Raw genomic sequence first — 22,761 nt, forward strand, 5'->3', positions numbered from 1 at the left:
CCCGTAACCCTGTCTTTCCCGGGAAAAGTCGAGGGTCATTTCTCTGACAAGTAAACACCAAAAAGTTACTTTTTCCAAAAACACTTTTATGCTGCATGTAAGGGTCTTGGAACCCAAGCTTGGCCTGCGCTCACATGAATGCTTTCCCCTCAGGTGAGAGTGGCCACAGGACGGGAGGAATAAGGGTTTGCTGAACACCTACTATGCGCCCAGCAGGGAAGCACGAGGTGTGAAGGGAACAGGGAAGGAAAACGCGTTGCTGTGATTTGTGAAGGAAATGACGTCAGCTGCGTGTTGATTCCCGTGGAAGGTTTACCGTGGGCTTCCCGCTCCAGTGCCGTTCCCAGCCTGCTGTCCGGCAGCCGCGCCCTGAGGAATGCTGTGCAGGGACTGGGCTCGAGACAGAGCCGGACAGAGGTGACCCGCCCCAGAGGACAGCAGACACCGGAGAGCCTGTGAGGAGTCTCTGTAAGGTACGCAGGGTGGGGTTCTCCGTGGGTGTCTGTGTGGGGCGGGGAAAGGTGCCCCGAGGCACGGGGACTGCAGGCCCAGGGCACCCACTCCTTCACCTCCTCTCCTGAGATCACGGCGATGTTCCCAACCGTGACCTCGGAGAACAAGGTGGTGACCACGCAGGAGAAGCCGCGCCCGCGTGTTAAACAGGCGAATAAGCTGGACTTGGTCCTCAGTCCTGGGGAATCCTCTGTGCCTGCCACACGTCCTCCTCCCCGGTTCCTCAGGAGGGTGGCGTCTCCTGGAACACCGGTCACTTGGCCTGGCCTGGGGGGCTCTGGCCGGCTCCTCGCGGCTCACACCAGGGTCATGACCTTCAGAGCAGCCGGCTGGAACCTGCGGATCTTCTTCTTCAGGGCCTTGGAGGCCTTGACACGGCACAGTCTGGGCGCGGGGGGCGGCAGCGGCTGGGAGCAGGTGGGCACCCGTGGGGGCTGTGGGGGGCAGGCCCCAGTGCCCTGGACACTGTCCTCCGCGTCGCTGCCACTGGACTCCTGGTCCCCGAAGCAGTTGGCGGTGTGGTCACTGGCTTCGTCCCCGCTGGTCTCGGCAATGGTGGAGTGGAACAGGGAGGCACACTCGGCCGAGTGCTTGGAGCCGCCAGACACTGTCCTGGCCTGGGTGTCCTGGTGCGGTGTCCTGGGCCTGGCCCGGGGGCACACAGGCCGAGGGCCAGCCCCTCTCCTTGTCACCCGCCTCGGGGGCCCCGGACCAGGGCCCTGGACACCGGCCAGGCGGGCCCCGGCTGCGATCTCCATGGAGGACCACCACCTGCGCTGCCGCCTCCGGGCCTCGCTGCCAGCTGCCACCAGAGGGGCTGCTTCCAAGGGGAACAGGGCCTGGGCTGACGCCCCGTGGCCCTCCCGGCTGGCCACCAGCAGGGGGACAAGGAAGGACACGGGGTAGAGGCTGGACTCGGAGCTGGACCGGCCAGGGGCCTCCCTGGCCTGGGTGGGCCTCCCCCTGAGCCAAGCACCCCATGCAGGGGGACGCTGGGGGGCTAGGAGGGCGCCCCAGGGTGGCGGCTGCCTGCTTGACCCTAGTGCCCTATCGCAGGCCCCCTTCCCCATCCTCACAGCCTTTGTCATGGGGTGGTCCGTTTTCTGGCCCATTTTCAGCCCCATCAGGGCAGCTCCGCTGGCAACAGAGTGGGGGTGGACATAGGGCCTGGGGGTCTTGGTGGGTGCCCTGGCCTTGCCCCTCCAGTCCTCAGGAGGGGCCTGCTGAGCCCAGGAGCAGCTGGAGGGGGACCCACCCCCCAGCTGAGGGGAGCTCAGAATGGCCCCCACACGGACACAGCTACTAGAGGGTTTGTGTCCATCCTTGGGAAAGCTGCTGGGCTGCGAGGGTCCTACAAGGGGCACAGGTCCCCGCTGCTCCAGGCTGCCCCTGCCCACTTCCCGCCTCTGAGCCCCACCTCCGGCGTCTGCCGCTCTTGGGGAGCAGGTCAGCCTCTCTGGGCCACCTCCACTCTCTGCTCCCCAGAACGGGGGCACCTCGCACCCCGGGGGTCCCTGCTCACCCACACTGCCCCTTGGGGGGTTCCTCTGGCCCCGCAGTCCCAGCAGCTTGTCTATATAGGCTCGGGCTGAGCCAGCCTCGACAACCGGCCCAGTCTGGACCAAGCCTGGACCTGAGGAGCTGGGACCGGACTTGCCAGGGGGCGGCAAGTGGCTGTTACCCTGCGGGGTCTCCTTGGTCAGAGCAAAGAGGGGGCTCTGCAGAGCCACCGCATGCAGGGGGCTGGGGAATGGGTACACCTCCCCACCGCCTCTGGATACCAGGTCACGCTGGTACTTGGGGTCCAGTGCATGGGGCGGGAGGCCTAGCCCATGGCAGAGAAGGGAGGTGGACCTGGCGTCTGCGTTGGCCTCTGGGAGCCGCGCCTCAGCCGGCAGGACTCTATCCAGATCACCTGGGAAGAACAGATACAGAGATGAGGGCTTGTGCCGCCCACAGCCACGCAATCCTGGCGAAGGCCTCCTCCCTCCCCGAGAAAAGCAGCTGGCCTGCCGCTGGCGTGGAGACCTGGGAGGCCTCACGCACATGCCGGCCCCGTCCCTGGGGCGCCCAACCCTTCCTGCATGGTGCCGGCTTGGACTGTCAACCCTGGACTCTAGCTGTGTCCGTTCTGATCTGGAGGATGCCCAGAAGGACGGGCACCTGCGGCCACATGGCTGCCCCTGGACAGACCTTCCCTGGGAACGAGGGGATGCTGGGGCTGTGCGCTGAGGAACGACCAAATGGGTCTCACAGAACCGGGTCCAGTATTGGAAATAAAACACATCCGAGGACAAGGCCCTTCTTCTAGGGACAGTCTGGGCCGCAGAGGGGTCCCGTGAGCGCCGGACTCCCCAGGCCCACTGTCTGCACAGTTCTGATGTTTGTTGAAGTAAGAAAACATGCTTTTCACAACAGTTCTGCCAGGGGACATCGGATTCCACCTCCATCCAAAACCCCAAACCGTCTACAGGACTCGTGGCCAGCACCCCACCCCTGGGATGGGCCCCTCGCCCCTCCTGGCTCTCGTACCTGTGGACACTGGCCGGGGCCGGGACGTGCCCTGTGGTGGCTGGCCTGCACGCCCCTCCGCAGCCAGCTGGCCCCACACGGGCAGGGGGCTCCCACACATGGCGGTCTCATCAGCAGACCAGGGCCGGCAGGCCCCCGAGCTGGTCCTGGCCGTGGGGACTGCGGGCAGCAAGGTGCTCAGGGAGGAGGACAGGCGGTCACTGCACACGGACGTGCGGGAGGCGGACAGGGAGCAGGAGCCGCCATCACTCAGCTCGTAGAAGCCTGAACAGGGCGGACAGGGCAGTCAGGGCAGGCGTGTGACTGTGTGTGCCTGTGTGTGGTGCATATGGGTGTGCGCCACGTATGTGTGTACGTGTGTGAGAGTGTGTGTAAGTATGATTGGGTGCATGTGGTATGTGCGAGTGTATATCGTGAGTGTACATGGGTGTGTCTGTATGTGTTGTGTGTACAGGAGATTGTGTCTGTGTGCCATTGTGTGTGCATGTGACACACATACGTGTACAACACACACATGCATGCCGCACGCGTGTGTGTGCACACACCCATGCACACGCACACACACTTGTGTTTGGATCTGTGTGCGCGCGCGTCTGCGTGTGGCGTGTACCCGAGCTGGGCCGGCTGTCGCTGTCCAGGCCCTCGACGGACGTCCTCCGCACATCCAGCTGCAGCTCGCTGATCTGCTGGTCCAGTCGGTCCAGCTGGGTTTTCAGGCCGACGTCCTGGCGTCGTAACCGGTTCTAGGGAGGGAAAGAGCGCAGGCGTTCGGGGTCCATGCAGTGTCCCTGGGCGGTCGCCCCCCACCCCGAGAGGCAATCTGGCTGTGCATGCAGCAGTGCCCGCCGCCCCGTCCGCCCCAGCAGGGTTTCTCCGTGGCGGCTTCCTGCCAGCAACTTCCAACTGGACGCTTTCTGTGAGGCTGTGAGGGTGCAGGGCCGGGTGGCTCAGGAGCCCTCCCGTGGCGGGCGCTGCCTGTGGGGAGCGGCCTCACGTCCGGCGCCTGCGTCCCATGCCCTGCACCCTGCAGCCCCGGCCCAGGCCCCTGGGGGCGCTGACCTGGCTTTTCAAGGGGAAGGAAAGTCCCCCGGAGAGAAATAGGGCCCCTTGCTCTGTGTCCTCATGCCCCCATGGGACTATCCAGCTTCATAGGCTCTTGGAGTGGGAGAGGCACTGCAGGACAGGACGGTGCCAGCACCGTCTGCAAAGCTGCCACCTGAGAGCAGCCCGAGGGCCCCCGGCCTGAGCGTCTCAGCTGAGCACCACCTGGAGGCTCCATGTCTCAGGCCTCAGCTTCCAGCGGCAGCTCCACCCACACAGCACCTATATTCTAGAATATGTGTGTGGCACACACACGTGCATGCTATACAACATACATGCGGCACACACATTTAGAACACAGGCGCGCCCGCTATACATCACACGTGTGTGTATACATCGCACGACACAAAATACATGCATGTGGTTAGTGCTCACAATGCACCCACACACGTGCACACGGTTCTGTATATTATACGGCACACACAATACATGCATGCATAAGTTTCATAACATAGGCATGCATGTGTGTGGTTAGTGCTCAGCACCCACTCACACAGGTGCACACGCCGCGGGGGTGCGTGTGGACCACCTGCCCCGGGCGTCACGGAGCCCTGACTCCTCCTTTCTGAGACGCAGCCTCACCCAGCTTCAAGGTCCACTGCACCCATCTCTGGTTTTGATTGACAATTACGTTCGAGGAAAATAATTAACGAATGTAATTATGTGGTTCAACCCGTTTAAGAAAATGCCTGAGCGTCCTTCAGATTGCAGGTAGGAAATGAGGAGATCCCCTGGGCCCCAAACCGCGAGGCCCGGGGAAACCGTGAGGCCCAGGGAAACCGCTCCAGTGACCTCACCGCCGGGAGTGCCAGGCCGAGAGAGAGGCAGGGCAGGGGCCCCTTCCGGCTCTCTCAGAGGGTGGGGAGGCGCAGCACCCCAGGAGACATTCGCGCCCGGGTGGCTCTCCTGAGCACCCGGCACCGGGTCCCGAGTGACCTCCCTGTTTGACAGCGACGGCCCTTCAGCCCCAGTGTGACCTGCAAACAGAACACGGCCACGCCAGCCCCAAACTCCAGCAAAGCTTGTGCTCCGGAGCCACGAGACTGGCCACTGTCCTGGCCACTCACCTGGAGCACCCCCCCAGGGAAAGCTTCCTGGGGCCCACGGCCGGCAGCCGGCCGCAGCCAGCAGACGGTGCAGAGGAGCTCCCAGCCAGCACCCGGCGTGCACCGTCGCTTCGATTCCCAAGGGGCCGGCGTGGGCCTCCCCGCAGACGGCTTCCTTTCCCGTCATCACCCAGAGAGAGGTGCAGACGGAAAGGTCAGCTCGTGTGTTCCCCACACCTCAGTGCTTGACTCAGGGCGGCCGGCCGCCTCTGCTCTGCCAGGTCGTCTGCAGGGTCGTCTTCAATCCCAGAACCCCCGGCTGGCTTCCGTCCTGCCTCCCTCCCTCTCCAGTCCCCCGTCCAGAGCAAGAGTCGCCCTGTGCGTTTGTGTGGGGACCACTGCCCGTGATTAATGTTTGCCAGCCGGGCCTTCCGGGGCTGGTTTCTGATTAATGTCCAGACCGTGCAGCGTGGCGGTTCCCCACTGATGGGCTCCCGCAGCCCCGGGCCCCTCTGCCCACACAGGGCTTCCCGCTCCGGGTCTGCGCTGTCCTCGCTCACCCTTCCTGTCCCTCACTCGGGCTTTATGTCTCTGCTTTCCATTCACTCCTTCCCGGTGCCTGGCTCTGGGCCGAATCCAAAGCGCCTTCTGTGACCGGGGTCAAGTGTGACCACAGAGCCAGCCCCAGAGGGTGCTGAGTGATGGGGGTGGTGCGGGGTCCTCTCCATTCCCCAGCCCTCAGGCTCCCCACCCGGGCGGTGTCTCGTGATAACAGGGAGCACACCCGGCCCCCAGGAGGTGGGAGCACCTGGGCACGAACACAGATTCCCAGGCTCCTGCCACACCCGCCGACTGGGGCTGAGGCATGCCTGGGAACCAGCATTTCAACAAGCCGCCCTGCAACCACGGAGAGTTTCTAGGACCACAAACCACAAAGAGTCTGAAAACAGTTCTCCAAAGACGGCGCTGAAGACACAAGTCAGGCACACACATGCTTCTCTGAGCGGCCGCCTATTCCACAGAGCACGGCCGCCTCCCACACCTGCCCCCCCACCCGCCTGCCAGCCAGCCTGCTCAGACCCCCGGGCAGGTCCCGAGGACGAAATAGGAAGTGCCCCAAAGCTGAAGAGACAGAGGTGGCATCTCAGACACCGCCTTCCTTTCCTTGAAAGCTGAGCATGGGAAAGGACACATTTCACGCCTGGGTTCCCTGGCTGTCTGTGGGCGGGTCCACGTCATACCCTCCCTTGAAAACAGGCCTGTCAATCAGCAGCCAAGGCCGGGGCCACAGGCCAGCCTCCGGGTAACAGGCACAAGGGACCCCAAGGGCAGAAGGCCTCCCGCCCTGCGGCTGCCTGGCCCTCACTCTCGGCCTTGAGCGAGCTCCCGCCCCCGAGGGCTCAGGCAGCAGGCACACCCAGTCTTGGGGAGCCCTGGCGTGCGGCTCATGGCAGCAGCCAGGCCCTCCGCTGGTCCTGCAGCACGGATTGTGCAACTGCCCGCGAAACGCTGGGGACAAGTCAGGACCCGCAATGTGCAGGACCGGGAAATGCTCCTGGGTGAGACCTCGCTGTCTTCACCTCCCGTCCAAGGGTGGCGCCCCGTGGTGGGCGCGGGAGCCTCCGGACTCCTGGGCATCCAAGCCTTTCTGCACAGAAATGGGGTGACAGATCTCCCCGAAGGCGTAAGCAGGGGAGCACAGGGCTGCTGGGAGAGCCGCGGCGGCTTCGGTCAGAGGTCACGGGCTTCCTTAGCTCTGACATCCACCCCGGGGAGACGGTGGGGGCTGAAATCACCTCCCGACCGGTCCAGCGCCGGACACGCCCCTCGCCCAGTGCACAGTGGCTGAGCGCCTGCTGAGCACTGGGCCGCGCTGGACTGGGGTCTCAGACGCGGCCACTGGTGAGTGTGAACGTGAGGAATGCCGCTATCAAGCCCAGACGGGCCGCGGCCCTTTCGCACTCGGGAAACCTGCAGGAGGAAGGTGCCGAGGGCCAACGATCTCCCTGCCTCACACGCGGACGGTGGCCCCTGACCAGGTGGGCGTGGGGGCGGGGGCTGAGCCCAGGACCTCGGTTTCTGCAGGGGCGTCCTGGAGCCAGGCACACGCCCTGTGTTCGCCCGGAAGGAAAGTGCGGAAGGGTGAGGGGCGAGCTGATGTCACTCATTCAATCCCTCTTCTTTCCAACGCACAATCCATGCCCAGAGCCCAGTTTCAAGACAAAGTCTGCGTGTTCCTTCTGGTCCCCACATTAAAAACAATTTTTTTTAAACAAAAGAACTTGTTTGATCTTCCCTTCCAAAGGCTACTCGTAATTAGAGGCTGCGCGCTCACAAGTCGGATTGGTGTGTGACTGCAGCCAAGTTAATCATCAACTCGTTCCAGCTCCTCGCAGCCTCTCGGTGGCCCCTTCCAGCCGCTCTCCCGAGGGGCACCTCCGTGGGCTCCTGCCTGTGTGCCGAGCTCACGTGTAAGGCAGCACATGCCAGGGAGCACAAGTAGCCCAAGCACTCTACTGGGCCGAGACCTGGGTGGGGTGCACCAGATGGGGGTGACCCGCTGCGCTGGTCCCTGAGCAGCTGCCGAACCCTGGGCAGGCCGGCTGCAGTATCTGGTGTCTGCAATCAGGGAAGACTGGGGGAGGCGTCTGGGCCACAGGCCTTCCTGCCCCATTCCCAGCAGCTAACAACTAGGATGAGCTGGGAGCAGGGCTTCACCGGGGGGACTCGGTAAAGGCAGCAACTTTTAAACTGGGCAGGTCTGAATATCTAATTTAAAAATCCATGTAGAATAATGGCGTTAACTCCATTATAGAAATCTTCCCATACAGCCTTTTACTTTTTCCTTTAAAACACACTATAATATTGCAAAGACTCCTTTGAGTTGTTTCTGATAAAGAAAATGAAACCGTGCAGCTGATTAGGACCCAAGGAGCAGCCATCCCCGGGTCTCGGGTCTACAACGAGGAAGTGGCCTGGGGGTTGCTCAAGGTAACGCCCGCCCAGGCCCCGGGCTCCACGGCGCCTCCAGGTCCGCGGCCGCACCCGCCGCGGGCTTTCCCAGCATTTTGTTACAATGACACGGCCCCATTCAAACTCAGCACCTTCCTGGGGGCCGTTGGGGGCGCGCTGTGCGCGCCAGCACCGCTGTCCCTGAACCTACAGCAGGAAGAAGCTGGTCCCAGCGACCTGATCTCAGGAACGCTCTGGGCCCCCAGCGGGCGCCGATTCCAGGCGTCCTTATCAGGCAGCGTGAAACTCAAACCCACAGGAACGCGCCCCCGTCTGCACCCGGCTCAGCGCGACGCGGTTTCTGCTGCTTCCAGAGTCCGGAAGCGACCCCGGCCGCTCGGGGCACCGCGTTCCACTCATTTGGAACCCAAACCCCAGAGGGCTCCCCTTGGTAAGTCGGTTGGACAGCCGGCTGGACAGCCGGCCCGCGCGCGCCGCCCGCACCTGGATCCGGGCTGCGGTCGCCACAGCCCCTCGCGCGCTCCTTACCAGCTGGTCCTGCAGCGCCGCCAGCGCCGCCTCCAGCCTCAGCTCCTGAGCGCGGGGCGCGCGGTGAGCGGCGGGCGCGGGCGGGGGTTGCACGGCCAGGGCGCCCCGCACGAGCGCCTGCTGCCTGGCGCGCAACCCCTGCAACTCTTGCAGCCCAGCCAGCGCCGCGCGCAGCCGGGCGCCCACCCTGCGGCGGTCCCAGCCCGCGGGTCCCGGCGGGCCGCCGGGGGACCACATCCCGCGGCCAGGCCTCCCCAAGCCTCCCCAAGCCTCCCCGGCCGCCCTGGCGGCGTCCTGTGGTGCGCGCGGCCTCCTGCGCCGCCTCTCCCCGCCCCCGGGCCCGCAGGTCGCCCAGGTGGGGTGGGACCTATCGGTGACCGTAGAGGGCGGTGTTTGCACACGCCTGGAGGTCACAGCCGCCGCCCCCCGGCCCGCCTCGTAGGCTGAGCCCAGCGCCTGGGGACCCTCTGCGGGGACCGAGGGGGAAGGAGTAGCTGGGCTTGGAGAGGGGAGGGGACGACAGTGGAACAAACTTGGTGAAAGTTGTAACTTCCTCATAAAAAGATACATTCTTGCAACTGTATAGCACTGTAAGGACTGTGTTACAGTTATAAGCTCTTCATCAATTTGGAAACATACTCCCCACTTGCCTAGTGTGTCTCTGTGCTTTGGAAACCCAGGGCTGTCTTTTAAAAAAATTTTTTTTTAAAAATAATAGCTTTCCTGAGATACAGTTGGCGTAGCATGATTCCTTGTCAGATATGTGATTTGCAAATATTTTCTCCATTTTGTGGGCTAATTATTCACTTTCTTGATAGTGTACTATACAGCAAAAAAGTCTTTAATTTTGGTGACATTCCGTTTATCTGTATTTTGTTGCCTGTGCCTGTGGTGTCATATCTGAGAAACCATTGCTTAACTCAAGGTCGAAGATTACATCTGTGCTTTTTCTTCTAAGAGTTTTTTTTTTTTTTTAACATAGTTTCAATGCTTGCATTTAAGTCTTTGATCCATTCTGAGTTAATTTTGTGGATAACACCAGGTGGGCGTCCAGCCTCCTTCTTTTGCCGGTGGATGTTCAGGAGCCCCGCCCCATTTGTTGAAAAGGCGATTCTTTCCCCATTAACTTATCTTGGGACTCCTGATCCAGAAAGCCGATTTCTAGATTCTCAATTCTCTTTCCCTGGCGCACATTTCTACCCACAGGCCAACTCCACAGTCTTCTGACCACTGTAGCTTTGCAGTAAGTTCTGAAGTCAGGAAGCGTGAGTTCTCCAAACCTGTGTTGTCAGGATTGTTTTGGCTGTCCTGGGCCCCTGGTGCTTCCACATGGGTTCCAGGGCCAGCTTGCCAGTTTGGCAAAGCAGCTGGCTGGGGTTTGGTGGAGGCTGCGTGGGGCCTGCAGAAGGATTGCCGTCTTAGTGCTGGTCTTTGGACCATAAACTTGGGCTGTCATGTAACAGTTTCTGCAGTTTTCAGTGTGGGAGTCTTGCACTTCTTTTGCTATTTCTAAATGTTTTATTCTTTTTATATATTATAAATGAATGATTCCTAATTTCAATTTCAGGATGTCCATTGCTAGTGTATAAAAACCAGCAATTGATTTTTTTATAGTGATCCCAGCAAACTTGCCAGATTTATTAGTTTCAATACATTTTTAGTGGAGTCCTTTAATTTTTTAAAAAAATTATAAGATTGTGTCACCTGGAAGTACAGGGTATTTCTCTTCCTCCTTTCGTACTTGCACGCTTTTCTCGTTTTCTCGTCTTGTTGCTCTGCTGAGAACTGCGGCACGACGCTGCACCGCGGTGAGAGCCACATCCTTGCGGCCGGCCGTCCTGCCCTGGTGCGAAGCGCCCCATCTCTCACCAGAGGACGATGTCAGCGGCAGGATTTTCTTAGGTGCCTTTGGTCAGCACAAGAGGAGATTCCTTTGGATTCCCGGGTTTTTGAGTGCTTCTGTCCCTGAGTTTTCTCGGTAGCCTCACGACTGCCGTGTTTTCTCCTTGGCTGTCCGTGTTGGTCTCGCCTGGCACCGGAGAAAAGGCCTCAGGCGGAGACTGAGCGGCCCCAGGCCCACGCTCCCCTGCCTTCAGTTTAATTACGCAACACATGTGATGCAGAAGACCCCTGACGCTCCTTTTCTTTGTAAAAACAGCCACTCCTTTTCCAGAGAGACCTGTGGAGAGGGGTGAGCCAGATTCTGAGCCCTTCCTCCCTCGTCTGGCTTCCCCCATCTATGGAGTCTCGTAATGGGGGCTTTTGAAGAACAGAAGTTCTGAGTTTTATACAGTCTTATTGATCACTGATCCCTTCAAAAGCCACTTCAAAGGCATTTTTGCTCATCCAAGCTCTTGAAGACAGTGCGCGACGCTGCTGCTAGAAATGGCGTTGTTCTACCTTTCCTATTAGAGCAATGGTCCCCCCCGCCCCCCGCCCCGGCGTGGCTTGCTGGGCGTGGGGTGCAGGCAGGCGCCCCGAGGTGCTCCTCCTCAAACACGCACCTCAGCGCGATGCTTGCTGACGGAAACACCTGCCCTTTTCGACCCGCTCCGCGGCCTCACCTGTCATGACCACGTCTGGGTCTGTCCTGGTCCCTTTCTCGTTTACTGAGACTGCCGTCTGTCTGTCCTGGCATGGGGGTAGCTCCTGTGGCCGAACGTGAAGCGGAACTCCAGGGAGCGGGGGCGTGAGCACGCTGGACACCCAGCGGGGGCCCCCCTGCACGAGGGGCGTTGGGTCAGTAGGCACCCCTGGGTGGGGGCGGAGTCTTCACCTCACTCAGGCTTCTCCCCCACGGACACGGAATACCCCTTGTGTGTGAAGGTTTCCTTTCATGCCTCTAAATATTATGTCGTAATTTTCTGTGTGGAGGTCTTCTGCATTTTTCATTAGGTTTATCCCTCCTCTCTTTTTCTTTTTCTTTTAAGATTTTATTTATTTTTAGGCAGAGGAGAAGGAAGGGAGAAAGAGAGGGAGAGAAACATCAATGAGTGGTTGCCTCTCGCACGCCCCCTACTGGGGACCTGGCCCACAACCCAGGCATGTGCCCTGAGTGGGAATCGAACCCGAGACCTTTTGGTTCTCAGGCCAGCACTCAGTCCACCGAGCCACACCAGCCAGGGCTATCCCTACTTTCTTAATTTTTTTTTCCTGATGCTCTTGTTGATGTTACCTTTTAAAAATTCACTCTTTAAACTTTGGTGGGTATTTGGAAACACCAGCAAGGCATCCAGCAACTGTGCTAAACTCACTCACTCACCTGAATGCTTATCTGCAGAGTCTGGTGTTTTTTTCCATACACATTTATGTCATGTGTGACTAACGTCAGTTTTATTGTTTCTTTCCCATCCGCACGCCTCTTGTTTGTCTTCCCTGCTGTGGGGCAGTGGCTGAGGCCTTCGGGACAGTCTCAGAGGCAGAGATCTTATCGAGACCGCGTGCCATTTCCAGGGGCAGCGGGATGGTTTTCTGCACGTCACCACCGAGAATGGTGTTTTTCTACGGGTTCTGTAAATACTCGTTATCAGATTAAGGAAATTGTCTTCTCTTCCCAGAACGGATGTTGAATTTTATCCAACGTGTTTTCCACGGCCAACGAAGGGATTACATGATTTTTCTCTTTTCCCCCTATTTACATGAATTCTGTTCATCGACTGGCAAACGTAAAGCCAAGCTTGCGTTTCTGGGTGAACGACGCAGTCCCGCCCCCGACACGCAGGCTGTGGAAAGCGGGGGCTCTGTGGAGGGCGATCTGGGGGCGTGGCCACGGGCCTCGAATGAGCACATCCTTGGATCCACTTCTTGGAGTTTACCCTGAGGAAGCGACCGGGGGGTGGTCCAGGTGGAGCCTACAGGGTGTCGTTAGTCTGAACATCGCTTGGGACCCAACACGCGGGAGTGGGTGTGTGGGTGTGTGAGGACCTGGGAGGAGAAGGGTGATCCTTGCGGGTGGTGAGGGGACCGTGAAGCTCAGTGTGGGAGATGTTTGGCCTCAGGCCCCACTGACAAAGATGCACACGTATTCAACACACACTCGTCACCTTTACCCAGTGTCAGTGATCACAGTGTAGTCGGAAACTGCGAGAAAATGCTCGGCTGTAGCCGGCAGTGCGCCACGGGCTGAGCCGCGCCCCCCACAGTCCTCTGGGAGCCGGGGCCCCGGCACCTCAGAACCTGACACATTGGAGGTGAGTCTTTAAAGAGGAGATGGAAGTAAAATGAGGTCATTCAGACGGACAGACTGGATGGACCTCCTCAGAGGAGGGGGGCGGGACACAGACGTGGGGGGGGGCGGGGAGGGGGCGGAGACCAGGGGAGGACACAGGGCGGGAAGGCCAACTGCCTCGCCCACTGCAGAGACCTGCTGCGTGGGCCTTCCACACACAGCAGCCAGCTCAGCTCCTAGGTCAACCCGCCGCCCCCTGGGCTCCTTGCCCCGCCCACTCCCACTCCCAGCCCCACTGAGAGAGATGCCCAATGCACTGTGGTGGCCTGGGGGGCCTCACCATCCGGCCCCTCTTCCGTGGGACGGCTCCCGCAACCTTGTCTCGCTCCTCCTGGCCTTTCCTCAGCCTCCCCCGGCCTCTCAGGCTGCTCTGCTCAGTCTCCTTGAAGCCTCTCAAATGCCCAGGACCTCTCTGCATGTGCTGCCCCCCCACCCCCCAACCTGGAAGGCTCCCAGGCTGGCCTTCCCAGTGGCGATCTCCCTCCCTCCTCACGACTTTTTCCGGTTCTTTCCCATCAGTTCTGCCTCCACTCTGCAGCGCTCCTGGGCCTCTGTCCACTACTGTTGCCCACGGCACCTCCTCCTCCCGTACTCTCTCTAGTTTGCCTTTTCATGATGGTTATTATTCCTCACTTGCCCCCCCACCCCAGACTGTATGCTTGGTGAGATTAGAGATCTTTGTTTTTAAACTGATGTGTTTCAGATGCTTATAACTGTATTTGGCTCGTAATAGCTGCTTAATAGCATTTGCTGAATAAAAAAAATACAAGGTAAGTAGTTCATTACTGAACTGAGAGAAAACGTTTTATATCACAGTCTGAAACTGTCCCCCAAGTTGTGTGATTTTTTTTTTTACCTTACTGAGAGTTCTCATTACTGAAGTGAGGCACGAGACACAAGAGCTACACCCAAGGCATGTGACGTGTTCTCTCCGTTCCCCTTGAACCTGACCTTCCTTAGGGGTTTCGTTGCACGGTCTTTCGCAGATCTGCCACCTCTCTACCCAGCACCTGCCTTCCACCCGTCTAACGTTGCCAGGGGAGAGAGGACTCTTCCACGGGGTCGTGAGAAAAGCATTGCGTCAGCCCACACACAGGACACTGTGGTGTGGCAAGATTTAATCAGGTGGAAATCTGCCCCTGGGTTTCCAACGTCCATCTCTCTCCCTCTGCTATGGGAAGAGTCCAACCGTGTTCTCATCGAGGCCAAACCAGAGGCCAGTGTCTGGAGCTTCTGTCTCATATTAAAGCTGCACCGTCTACTGTGGCCGGCACGGCTGCTGGACCCACATGGCTGTGTGTGTCCCCCGGCGAGAGAGAGGATGCACGAAAGAGCAGGCACGTGTGGGTCACCGAGCGGGAGAGAGCTTCTTTGTTCCCCTGGGGTGACAGCTGGGAGCTTGTTCAAAATAACCAGTCAATGTCCCCCGCTTCCGTGGGCTTCGGATGGGTCCCCACCCCTAGTTGGACAGACAGGTCTCTCTGGTCAAGCTCCCCCCCCTCCCGGTGGTGCCCCCAGCAGTCCGGTACCGGAGGGCGGACAGGGCCCCCGGGGAGGTGTCCTGTGCTCTCGGGGTTCCGTCCCCTCGGCGGCCGTCCCCTGCAGTGTGGGAATGAGTCTAAATGCTGCAGCTTCCTGGCTAAGCAAGCGGGCCTGTGCTTCCAGCTGACTGAGCTCAATGTCCAATTCTCTGTGCTTCCTTTCTCACGAATAATTAGCTAACTCCTTACAGTAACAGTATCACCTACCTGTCTACCTGTCCCCTGCATCGTTACTGCTGTTCTCACACTATACACATCACTCCAGTTAGTTGCAACATCTGGCTCTTTTTCGAGAGGAGTGATGTTGCCTTTCTGGGTGGGCCGTAGTTGTTCTTCCATTACGAACACTCGCGTGTTTCCTGTTACTCTCCCACTGTCGCGATGCGACAAAAGCTCCCACGTACATACGGTCTCAGTGTTGTTTTTACTTCTGTAGGCCACAGAAAATGCAGGACAAAACCTGCACAGGTGATGTCGGGAGGGGCCGGGACCCTCGTGTTCAGAGCGCAGGCCACCGAGTTGCCGCCGTCCAAACAGGCCTCGTCAGTGGAGGTTGATCTGAGCAGAAGACTCTTCCAAAGAGGGAGTTTGGGCTGATGTCTCCAGCTGGCCTTGGAATCAGGTCAAGAAAGTGGGACCTCAGGAAGGAGCCCGAGCAGAGCTGCTGTGGGGAGTGAGGAGACGCTGGGGAAGGTCATAGGGAAAGCGTGGGATGGCTCCTCCGTGACAGTAGGAAGTCCCTCGGGTGCCGCCCACAGCTGACTTCACCCCCTGAGTCCTCAGGGGGTGAGGATGTGAGCCGGGCATCTGCTGGGAAGGCTGGCGTCGACTCACCAAATTGAAACGTGTTCTTTATTATGTGTTAACTGGTGACAAGGGGCTAGCAGTGGACAGTTGAAGAGTGTGGGCTGCGGAGGGCACTTTCGCTCACATTCGCAAGTACGTGAGTAAAGGCAAGGATGGTGCTAGAGACAGGGGCCTCTCAGCAGGTTGACCAGCAGGCCCAGCCTGAGTGTGGCACCTGTCTGTTCTGGCCACCTGCTCTGGGCCAGCCCTGCTCGGGGTCCCAGGCGTCTGAGACCCTCCTCATGCTCACAGCCACGGGAGCAGGGAGAAGCATCCTCACAGAGCCACGGGGCCGTGGGAGGGGCTCAGGGGCACCCCCAGCCTGCTGTCAGTGCAGACAGGCAGCCGCTGTCCTGGCTCCTCTCGGGCGCCTCTGCTCAGCCTGGAAGGGTGAGCAGGAAGAGCCTCGGGGCAGGGACAGGAGGTGTGAGGTCAGGAAGGCGGCTCCCTGGGATGGAGCAGAGAGTCTGGGTGGGGCTCGTGCTTCAGGCCCAGGCGTCAGCCCCACACGGGGGCTGAGTGAGCAGGCAGGGCGTGGAGGCTGCCTCTGCCAAGTGCTGAGTGACAGGCCACCTTCCATCGTGACATGCGTCAGTGCAGAGCCGAGGGTGCCAGGAGTGAGGTGACGTGAGGGTGTCGGCAGCCCTGATGGGCTGTCTGGACTGTGCCCCGCAGCTGTCCCCCAGGGGGCAGAGCAGGGCACGGCCACCAAGAGGGCTGTGGGCACAGAGACCGGGACAGCGGCCCTGTGTGTTCCTGAGCAGGACCGAGGGCCCCTCACCACATGTGGTAGCTGGCTGCCCTGCCCAGGGTGGGGGCGGGTTTGGTCCCCTCCGGCCGTGGTCCCCGAGGCCCATGTTTCCAGGCCACAAACACTGCGTGAGGGCCTGGCCCCTCCTACGGCAGGGAGCGCTGACCCTGGTGTCCTGGTGGCTTCCCTGGCCGGTGCTAAGGCTGACCTCGTGTTAGGCTTCCTAGGGCTGCTGCGCTGCCTCTGCTAGATGAGGCCCTTCGGTGACTGGGAAGCAGCCCAAGGGCTCATCTGCACGTGAGTGGATGAGAGAGCTGCGGTGCTTTCACGAGGTGGGACACTCCTCACTGTGCAAAGAAGGGAAGCTTACCTTTTTGCGGCTGCGAGGACGGACCCGGAGAACATTATTCTGAGTGGAATAAGTCAGTCAGAGAAGGACAAGTACCTCAAGGTTTCACTCCTATGTGAAATCTAATGAACGAAATAAAGTAACAGACAAAATGGAAACAGACTCACAGAGACCAGGATCAGACTGACAGCTGCCGGGGTGGGGGGCAGCGTTGGGAGCTGGGTGGGAAGGGTGAAGGGATTGAGGGAAAAAACCCTCTGGGACACAGAGCGGTGAAGAGGGGTGGGGAGGGAGGGGAGGGTGCAGGGAGGTGGTGGAAGGAGCTTGACTTGGGTGGTGAACACACAATTCAACACACAGATGCTGTGTTATGGAATTGTACATCTGAACCCTGTGTAGCGTTATTGCCGATGTCACCGCAATAAATTCAGCTACACAGAGGAGAGGAGGCGCTTCGACGAACATCTTTATTTAGAGGGAGTTTTCACAGTCAGGATCCCTCCCCCCCAGCCCCGAAGGCTCGAACCCTGGAAGCGGATTTAACGGGGGTTCACACAGATGTCGCATTCCTGTCGCCTTTGCTGTCTGCAGTCGGGGCGCCTCTAGACCAGCGGCATTGAGACCCACAGGACTGTGGGGCCGAGCCCTGGCGGGGGCCGGGGACTTTAAATGCTCTCCTCGAGCAGCAGGCTGAGGTCGGCGTCCTGGGCTCCCTCTGCGTCTCTGTGGCTGATGTGGGCGCTGGGTTTTGAGACAAGGACGGAGCTGGGGCAGAGATGGCCGACTCTCATGGAGGGGACGCCTGGCTTCTGAGGGGTGTGTCGGGGGAGTCCTCACCCTTTCCTGGGACCCTGCCGAGTGTTCTGAGCTAAAGGGCGTGGCGAGTCACAGAGGCAGGGACAAGCCCCCCACGGGGTCATTCTAAACATCAGTGCAGGTAGAAAGGACCAGCACTGCGACCTAGTCGGAAACCCCAGTCAGGTCTGGGTGACACAGGCAGGAGCGGGCTTTGCTCAAAGGGAGGAGGCGTGTCCTCGGTGTGACCAGGGCGCCCCCTGGTGTGCATGCAGGAGCCCACATGCGGTGTGAAAAGGGGAGGGGCCTCTCCCTGAAAAGGCAAAACGACCCTGATTTCCTTGTGCAACTCCCCCCACTGCCCCCGTCCTTCCGGGGGTGGTTGGCCAGCACCCGTCAGACATCCTTCTGTCTGTCCTCGCCTTCCTTTTCCCCAGCTTCCCTTTGTCTCTCCGTCCTTCCTGCGGGTGGGGACTCAGGACCAGGGGTCAAAGCTTTGACAAGAACGTTTTCCCCCAAATTTGGGCAAGTTACTTAAGCTCCCGAAGCCTCAGGTTCCCCACAGGTGAAGTGGCTGTGCTGGCATCCACCCCACGGAGACGCCGTGAGGACTGAAGGTGTTGGTGAGGCCGTGAGTGCAGCTCGTGCCTGGAGAAGCCAGCCTGGTGCCCGTCCCCAGGCAAGAGGGGGTGCGGCACTCAGCTGGAAGTTTGCTGGTCACCAGTCTTTCGGGGACCCCGCTTCCACCACAGCCCCCTGCGGCTAGTCCGCACCTGCGGCCGAGGCCCGGGATGGGGGCTGCAGAAGCACCCCCTGTCAGCAGCACCCGTGCATTCGTGTGAGACGGGCTTTTAGGACGCAGCGTGTGAATGTGCCCGTCTGTCGCAGATGGTGGGGTCGCCTCTGCCACGTCCTGGCTGGTTCCTGCAGTCGATTCGCCCTCCTCATGGAGACCGAGGTGGGCGAGGTTAATTCACGGTCAGAGAACAAGCCCAGGAGACCAAACGGTAAGTCAGGCTAGTTCTGAATCCACCCAGCTCTTCCCCCCACTTGGCCGCCCCATCTCTGTTCTTGTTACTGGAGAGAAACGGATAGGTGGACTCGCAAGTGCCCGTTCCTGGACTCATTCTATGAAGAATCACCCGCCCCTGTTCCAGGCCGGATGCCTAACGGAGCTCCCTGTCCATGGAGACGAGCTGTCCCGCGAAGTTGCTCTCTCTCGGGTCCTTCCCAGACAATGTCCAGTCTCGCCCACTGGGTTTCTCATGAACGGAGCTGCCTTTCCTATTTCTAGAATGCTCTTCCATGGGTGGCTGACGGCGGCCACGTTCGGGATGCCCGGCACTCCGAGTTTCTGTAAGGAGGGAGGCAGAGGCCACGCACAGGGAAGTCTGCCCAGCCGCACCCGGAGCAGGAAGTGGAGGGTGGGGCGGGGAGGAGGGGAGAGGTGAGGTGCAGCCTTTGCCTCTGGACGCGACGTGGGCACACGCCTCGTGGCACCGTTGGGTGAGTCCACGTCACCTGCTGTGGTGAGAAGGGGGAGCCTGGCCTGTGAGACTTGAGCGAAGGGGAGGTGACTCGTAAGAGGTGCGGTGAGCAGCGTGAGGCCCGTGAGCGGGTCTGCGCCCCGGGCAGGCTCGGCGGGGGGTGCGGGGTGTGTGGGGGTCAGGCTTGGACCACAGTGGACGGGACCGGGGCTGGACCGGCTGAGGTGGGCACAACCAGGAGGTGCTGCCTCAGAGCCACCACGGAAAAAGAACTCACATGGCCCAAGCACATCGACCAAAGAGGTAGACGCAGGAGAGTGTGATTATGAGGCTGACGAAATGGAGACCCGGGGGAGGGAGCCCCGGCTTGTGGGGCCTTCACACTGGGGTGTGGCCCATGAACGAAGGTGCCAGAAGCCAGGGCGGGAAGTGGAGGGCTCGCTGTGGTGGGCAGGCTGAAGCCAGAGGGCTGGCCGAGTTCCCCCTGCCTTGTCCGTGCTGGGCTTCCACGGCTCGGGGAAGCCAGGACCTCGCCTCCTGGAGGTGCTCACCCCCTGGGCTTCTGACCTCCCTGGTTGCCCCTCAGGAGCAGGTCTCCCTGCCCCGGGCGGGTGTGCCCTGGTCTAAGCCTCTTCTGTTCCTCTGTCTGAGCCCTTTCCCTTGGACACCGAGCTCTTGACTGTCCTCCGAGGGAGCAGCCGGGTCCCCCACTCTGTCACAGTGCCACGCACCCCGGGGTGCCCGACACCTCAGCCTGATGCCGTCTGGAGGGGTGCGTTCATGCACGGGGGGTCTCTTCTCATGTGACAGCTAAGCAACTGCCTCGCTCGTCAGCACTGTACAGCCGAGCCCCGGACAACCAAGTGCACCAATCAGCTTTCACCCAAAAGGAGAGGGCTGCCCTGGATTTACTCAGCGATTACCTGAGTTGGCCTGTTCACGCTGCCCTGGCTTAGTTGATTCCACACTCAGATACATGTTCCATTTGTAAAAACAGTCTGCTTACTAAGTTGTTTTTGCTACGACCCTGCCGTTGGAGCACAGCGAGCGAACACCACGCTGTGACTGAGGACTTTGGTGACGGCGGTCGGCTGTCTACCCCACAGAACGGCTCTCGCGTGTTCGGATTGGCGCCTTCGTGGAACCCGCATCTCGAGAGCGTTTGGGCACCTCCTGTGCTTCGCCGGGTGTGTCTGACCTGGGCTGCCCGCTCAGGGGGCCCCTTCTCCTCTGCACCTCAAAGGGCTGCAGGGGATCTTAGTTAAACCGATGCAGGGGGCCTGTGGACCCAGGGACCTGAGGGTCTGCACCTCACCACAGGAAGGGATTTGAACTCGCGCCCACACAGGGTTTACGGTGGAGGTGAGTTTGTCAGAGAAGTGGGAGACAGGGAGGGGCTGCCCCTCAGCCTGGCCAGCCCCCTGTAGTGAAGTCGCTTCCTTTATGGAGGTTCATTTGTTGGGGGGGTTGGGCACTCCATGGGGGGAGGGACATTCAGGGTCTTCTGGGAAAGGGGCGGGGACTTCTCAGGAGCTCCGCCCCCTCCCATTTGTGTCCCTCTGGGCTTTTCCCGTCTGATGGCTGCCATGTGGGTGGGAGGGTGGCTGGTGTGTGTGTCTGTGTGTGTCATTAGCACACCCATGATCACAGTGGGTGTGTGACCACACCTCAGTGAAACTCATTGCCGTGTTGGATCGAGCTGGTCTCTGCTGGTTTTGAGCCACAAATCTGGTGGGAGGTGGCCATCCTGTCTTCTTGGCTGTCCCTGTAGCTGTCATCGAAGGCAGCTGTCCCACCACATCCCTGTCTCACGACCATTTGCCCTACTGCCCAGAGCTTCCCTGGACCACAGGCCTGAGTGTAAACCCAGAACCATACGGCTCCCGGAGGAGACGCAGGAGAAAGTCTTCGTGACCTCGGGTGAGGCGAAAGTTTCTTAGATCTGACACCAGAAACGTGGTCCCAAACAGAACAAAATAAACCCTCACACTCACACATTCTCACAATCAAACACATTCACACTCGTACACACACACACACACAAAGGCACCCCTCCCTGACAAGCCAGGTGGTGGTCTGGAGGGCTGTCTGCTTTCCTGGGGCGGGGACATCTGGTCCCAGTGCGAGCAGCGTGGGTGATTTATAAGCTGCTGCTCAGTCAGAGTCCCGCCAGGGCTCTGGGCCGGCCCGGCTCCACGGGTCAGGGACAGAGACGGACGCTCTGCCCCTGGCCGGGCTGCCCGCACAGGGCTGGGCTTCAGACTGGCCGGTGATGAACCCCCTGGGAGCAGGGCTCGGGCGCCCCCGATTCCAACACCCCCGCACAGACCGTGGCGGTTCCAGGGACCACACGTGTCCTGCGTTGTCCCGTGACTGGTCCTACGGGCCGTGTCCTGCGCCTGGGCCCACACAGCCCCCGCCCGCCCGGAGAGCTGCTGTCTAACTTGGGGCCCGCAGCTTCCTTGTTCAGGGCTCTGCCCGAGGGGCCCGAGGCCGGGCTCTCATTTCCACTCTCGTTGCCCGGCGGGGCGTGGGGGGTGGGGTCACGCGCAGCCAGCAGGGTGGGTGGCGAGGCCGGAGCCGAGTCTGGGTGTGGACAGGCGGCTACTGTGCCCGGGTTCTTAGTGAGGGAAGGGGGCCCTGGCCGGGCCGACCAATCATGTTTCCGGGGCCAGAGGCCTCATCCCCGAGGCCCCACCCCCTGAGGCAGAGGACGCCGGGAGCGTGGGGGCTGCGCCGGCTGCGTTGTGTGCTCACGGAGGGCATGGAGCTGGGCCCTGTGGCATTTCATGTCTGTCTTCCTGAAGGGAAGGGGTTCCAGGAAGGCCCAAAGGGAACCCCACGACACTTGGAAGCCAGGGTTGGGGGGCTAAAAGACAGTCCTTGGGGTTTGCGTTGCCGGGAGCAGGGCTGTGAGGTGGCCTGGCTGGGAGCTCCGCTGGGCTGTGCCTTCCCAGAGGGTCCCCGAGAGTACAGGAGCCACCACCTCGGGGCCGGAGGGTGGACGTGCAGAGCGAGGAGAGTGTCTCCAGGGACAGCGGGCGGAGGGCAGTGGGAAGGCTGTGCCCTGCTGGACCTCGCAGGTGGGCGAGTGGGGGCTGGAGATGGAGGCCAGGGTTCCCGAGTCTCGGGCCTCCCCCCACCCTCCCTGAGGGATGGCCGAGGCCCCTTCCCACTCGGCCCCTCCCCACGCTGCGCCTTCTGTCCAGGAGCACAGGGAACAATCACCCATGACAGACGCCCTGAGCGATTTGAAATAACCCCTCCTAAGTGTCACTGAGACCGCTTACCAAGGCACGGCTGTCAGGGGCTGGGGCTCACCCAGCACCGGGCAGGGTGGCGCTCCGCCCTCCGCCCTCTGCCCTCCGCCCTCCGCCAGGGCCTGTCGGTGAGGCCCCGGCCCCACCTCGTAAGGACCTGCAGCTCCGCTCCAGGGTTTTTTTTTTTTCCCCGGCAGCTGCCCTGTGAAGTGAGGAAAGTGTTGAGTAGAAATGACGAGCATTCACCAGAGAGGCTCTGAGACCCGAGGTGTCGACGGCGTGCGCTGTGACTGCTGGCTGCTTCTCCTGTCCCTGTCGTCTTCATGGCCAGGAGGGGCTGTGTTACCCCTTTGTCCTTTCTGGCTCCTCTCCGGAGGTCAAAGGGGAATCGGGGAGACAGGAATCCTGGAGGCAGTTTATTCTTGGCGCACATGGAGTGGGAGATGGTGGGCGTCCCGGAGCTCCAGATGGACGCTGCCGGGGCTGGGGGCCTCACACCGCTGCATGTCACAGTCAGCGGGGGGCTGCAGGGGGACAGGGTCACTTCCGGCCTGGCTTTCCGGGACACGAGGGCCACACAGACGGTGTTGCGGGAGGGAGCAAAGGCTGCATGAAGGGGGAGGGCTGTGCCCAGGGTCCAGTCCGGGAGACCCTCGCTGGCACGCCCTGCACCTCCGGATTCTCCTCCACTCAGCCCGTCTGTCTCAGTCCTCAGAGACCACCCGAGTGGGGACCAGTTCCTGCAGCCCCCCTGCCCTTCCCACCCAGGGGGTGAGGCCTGTGTCTGCCTTGTCAGCTGTCACTGCCGCCT

At 60.6% G+C, this 22,761-nt stretch overlaps 1 protein-coding gene across 1 annotated transcript; it reads right to left on the reverse strand.

The window, feature by feature from the left end:
• Positions 1 to 351: 351 nt before the first annotated feature.
• Positions 352 to 9,020, reverse strand: DACT2 (dishevelled binding antagonist of beta catenin 2). The gene is made up of 4 exons (XM_053914287.2): positions 8,694 to 9,020; positions 3,656 to 3,788; positions 3,046 to 3,309; positions 352 to 2,428 (listed from the first exon to the last, which is right to left on the reverse strand). The coding sequence occupies exons 1-4, from the start codon at positions 8,928 to 8,930 to the stop codon at positions 810 to 812; spliced, it is 2,253 nt and encodes a 750-aa protein (XP_053770262.1). The 5' UTR covers positions 8,931 to 9,020; the 3' UTR covers positions 352 to 809.
• Between the last annotated feature and the right edge of the window lie 13,741 nt (positions 9,021 to 22,761).

The sequence above is a fragment of the Desmodus rotundus genome, chromosome 11 (genome assembly GCF_022682495.2).
Source record: "Desmodus rotundus isolate HL8 chromosome 11, HLdesRot8A.1, whole genome shotgun sequence".
Classification (NCBI taxonomy): domain Eukaryota; kingdom Metazoa; phylum Chordata; class Mammalia; order Chiroptera; family Phyllostomidae; genus Desmodus; species Desmodus rotundus.

Coding starts and splice junctions, on each gene's coding strand:
- DACT2 (XM_053914287.2), bottom strand. CDS start 8,930: ATGTGGTCCCCCGGCGGCCCGCCGGGACCCGCGGGCTGGGACCGCCGC. Junction 3,789..8,693: donor CGGCGCTGCAGGACCAGCTG/GTAAGGAGCGCG, acceptor TTCCCTCCCTAG/AACCGGTTACGACGCCAGGA. Junction 3,310..3,655: donor CGACAGCCGGCCCAGCTCGG/GTACACGCCACA, acceptor CGCCCTGTTCAG/GCTTCTACGAGCTGAGTGAT.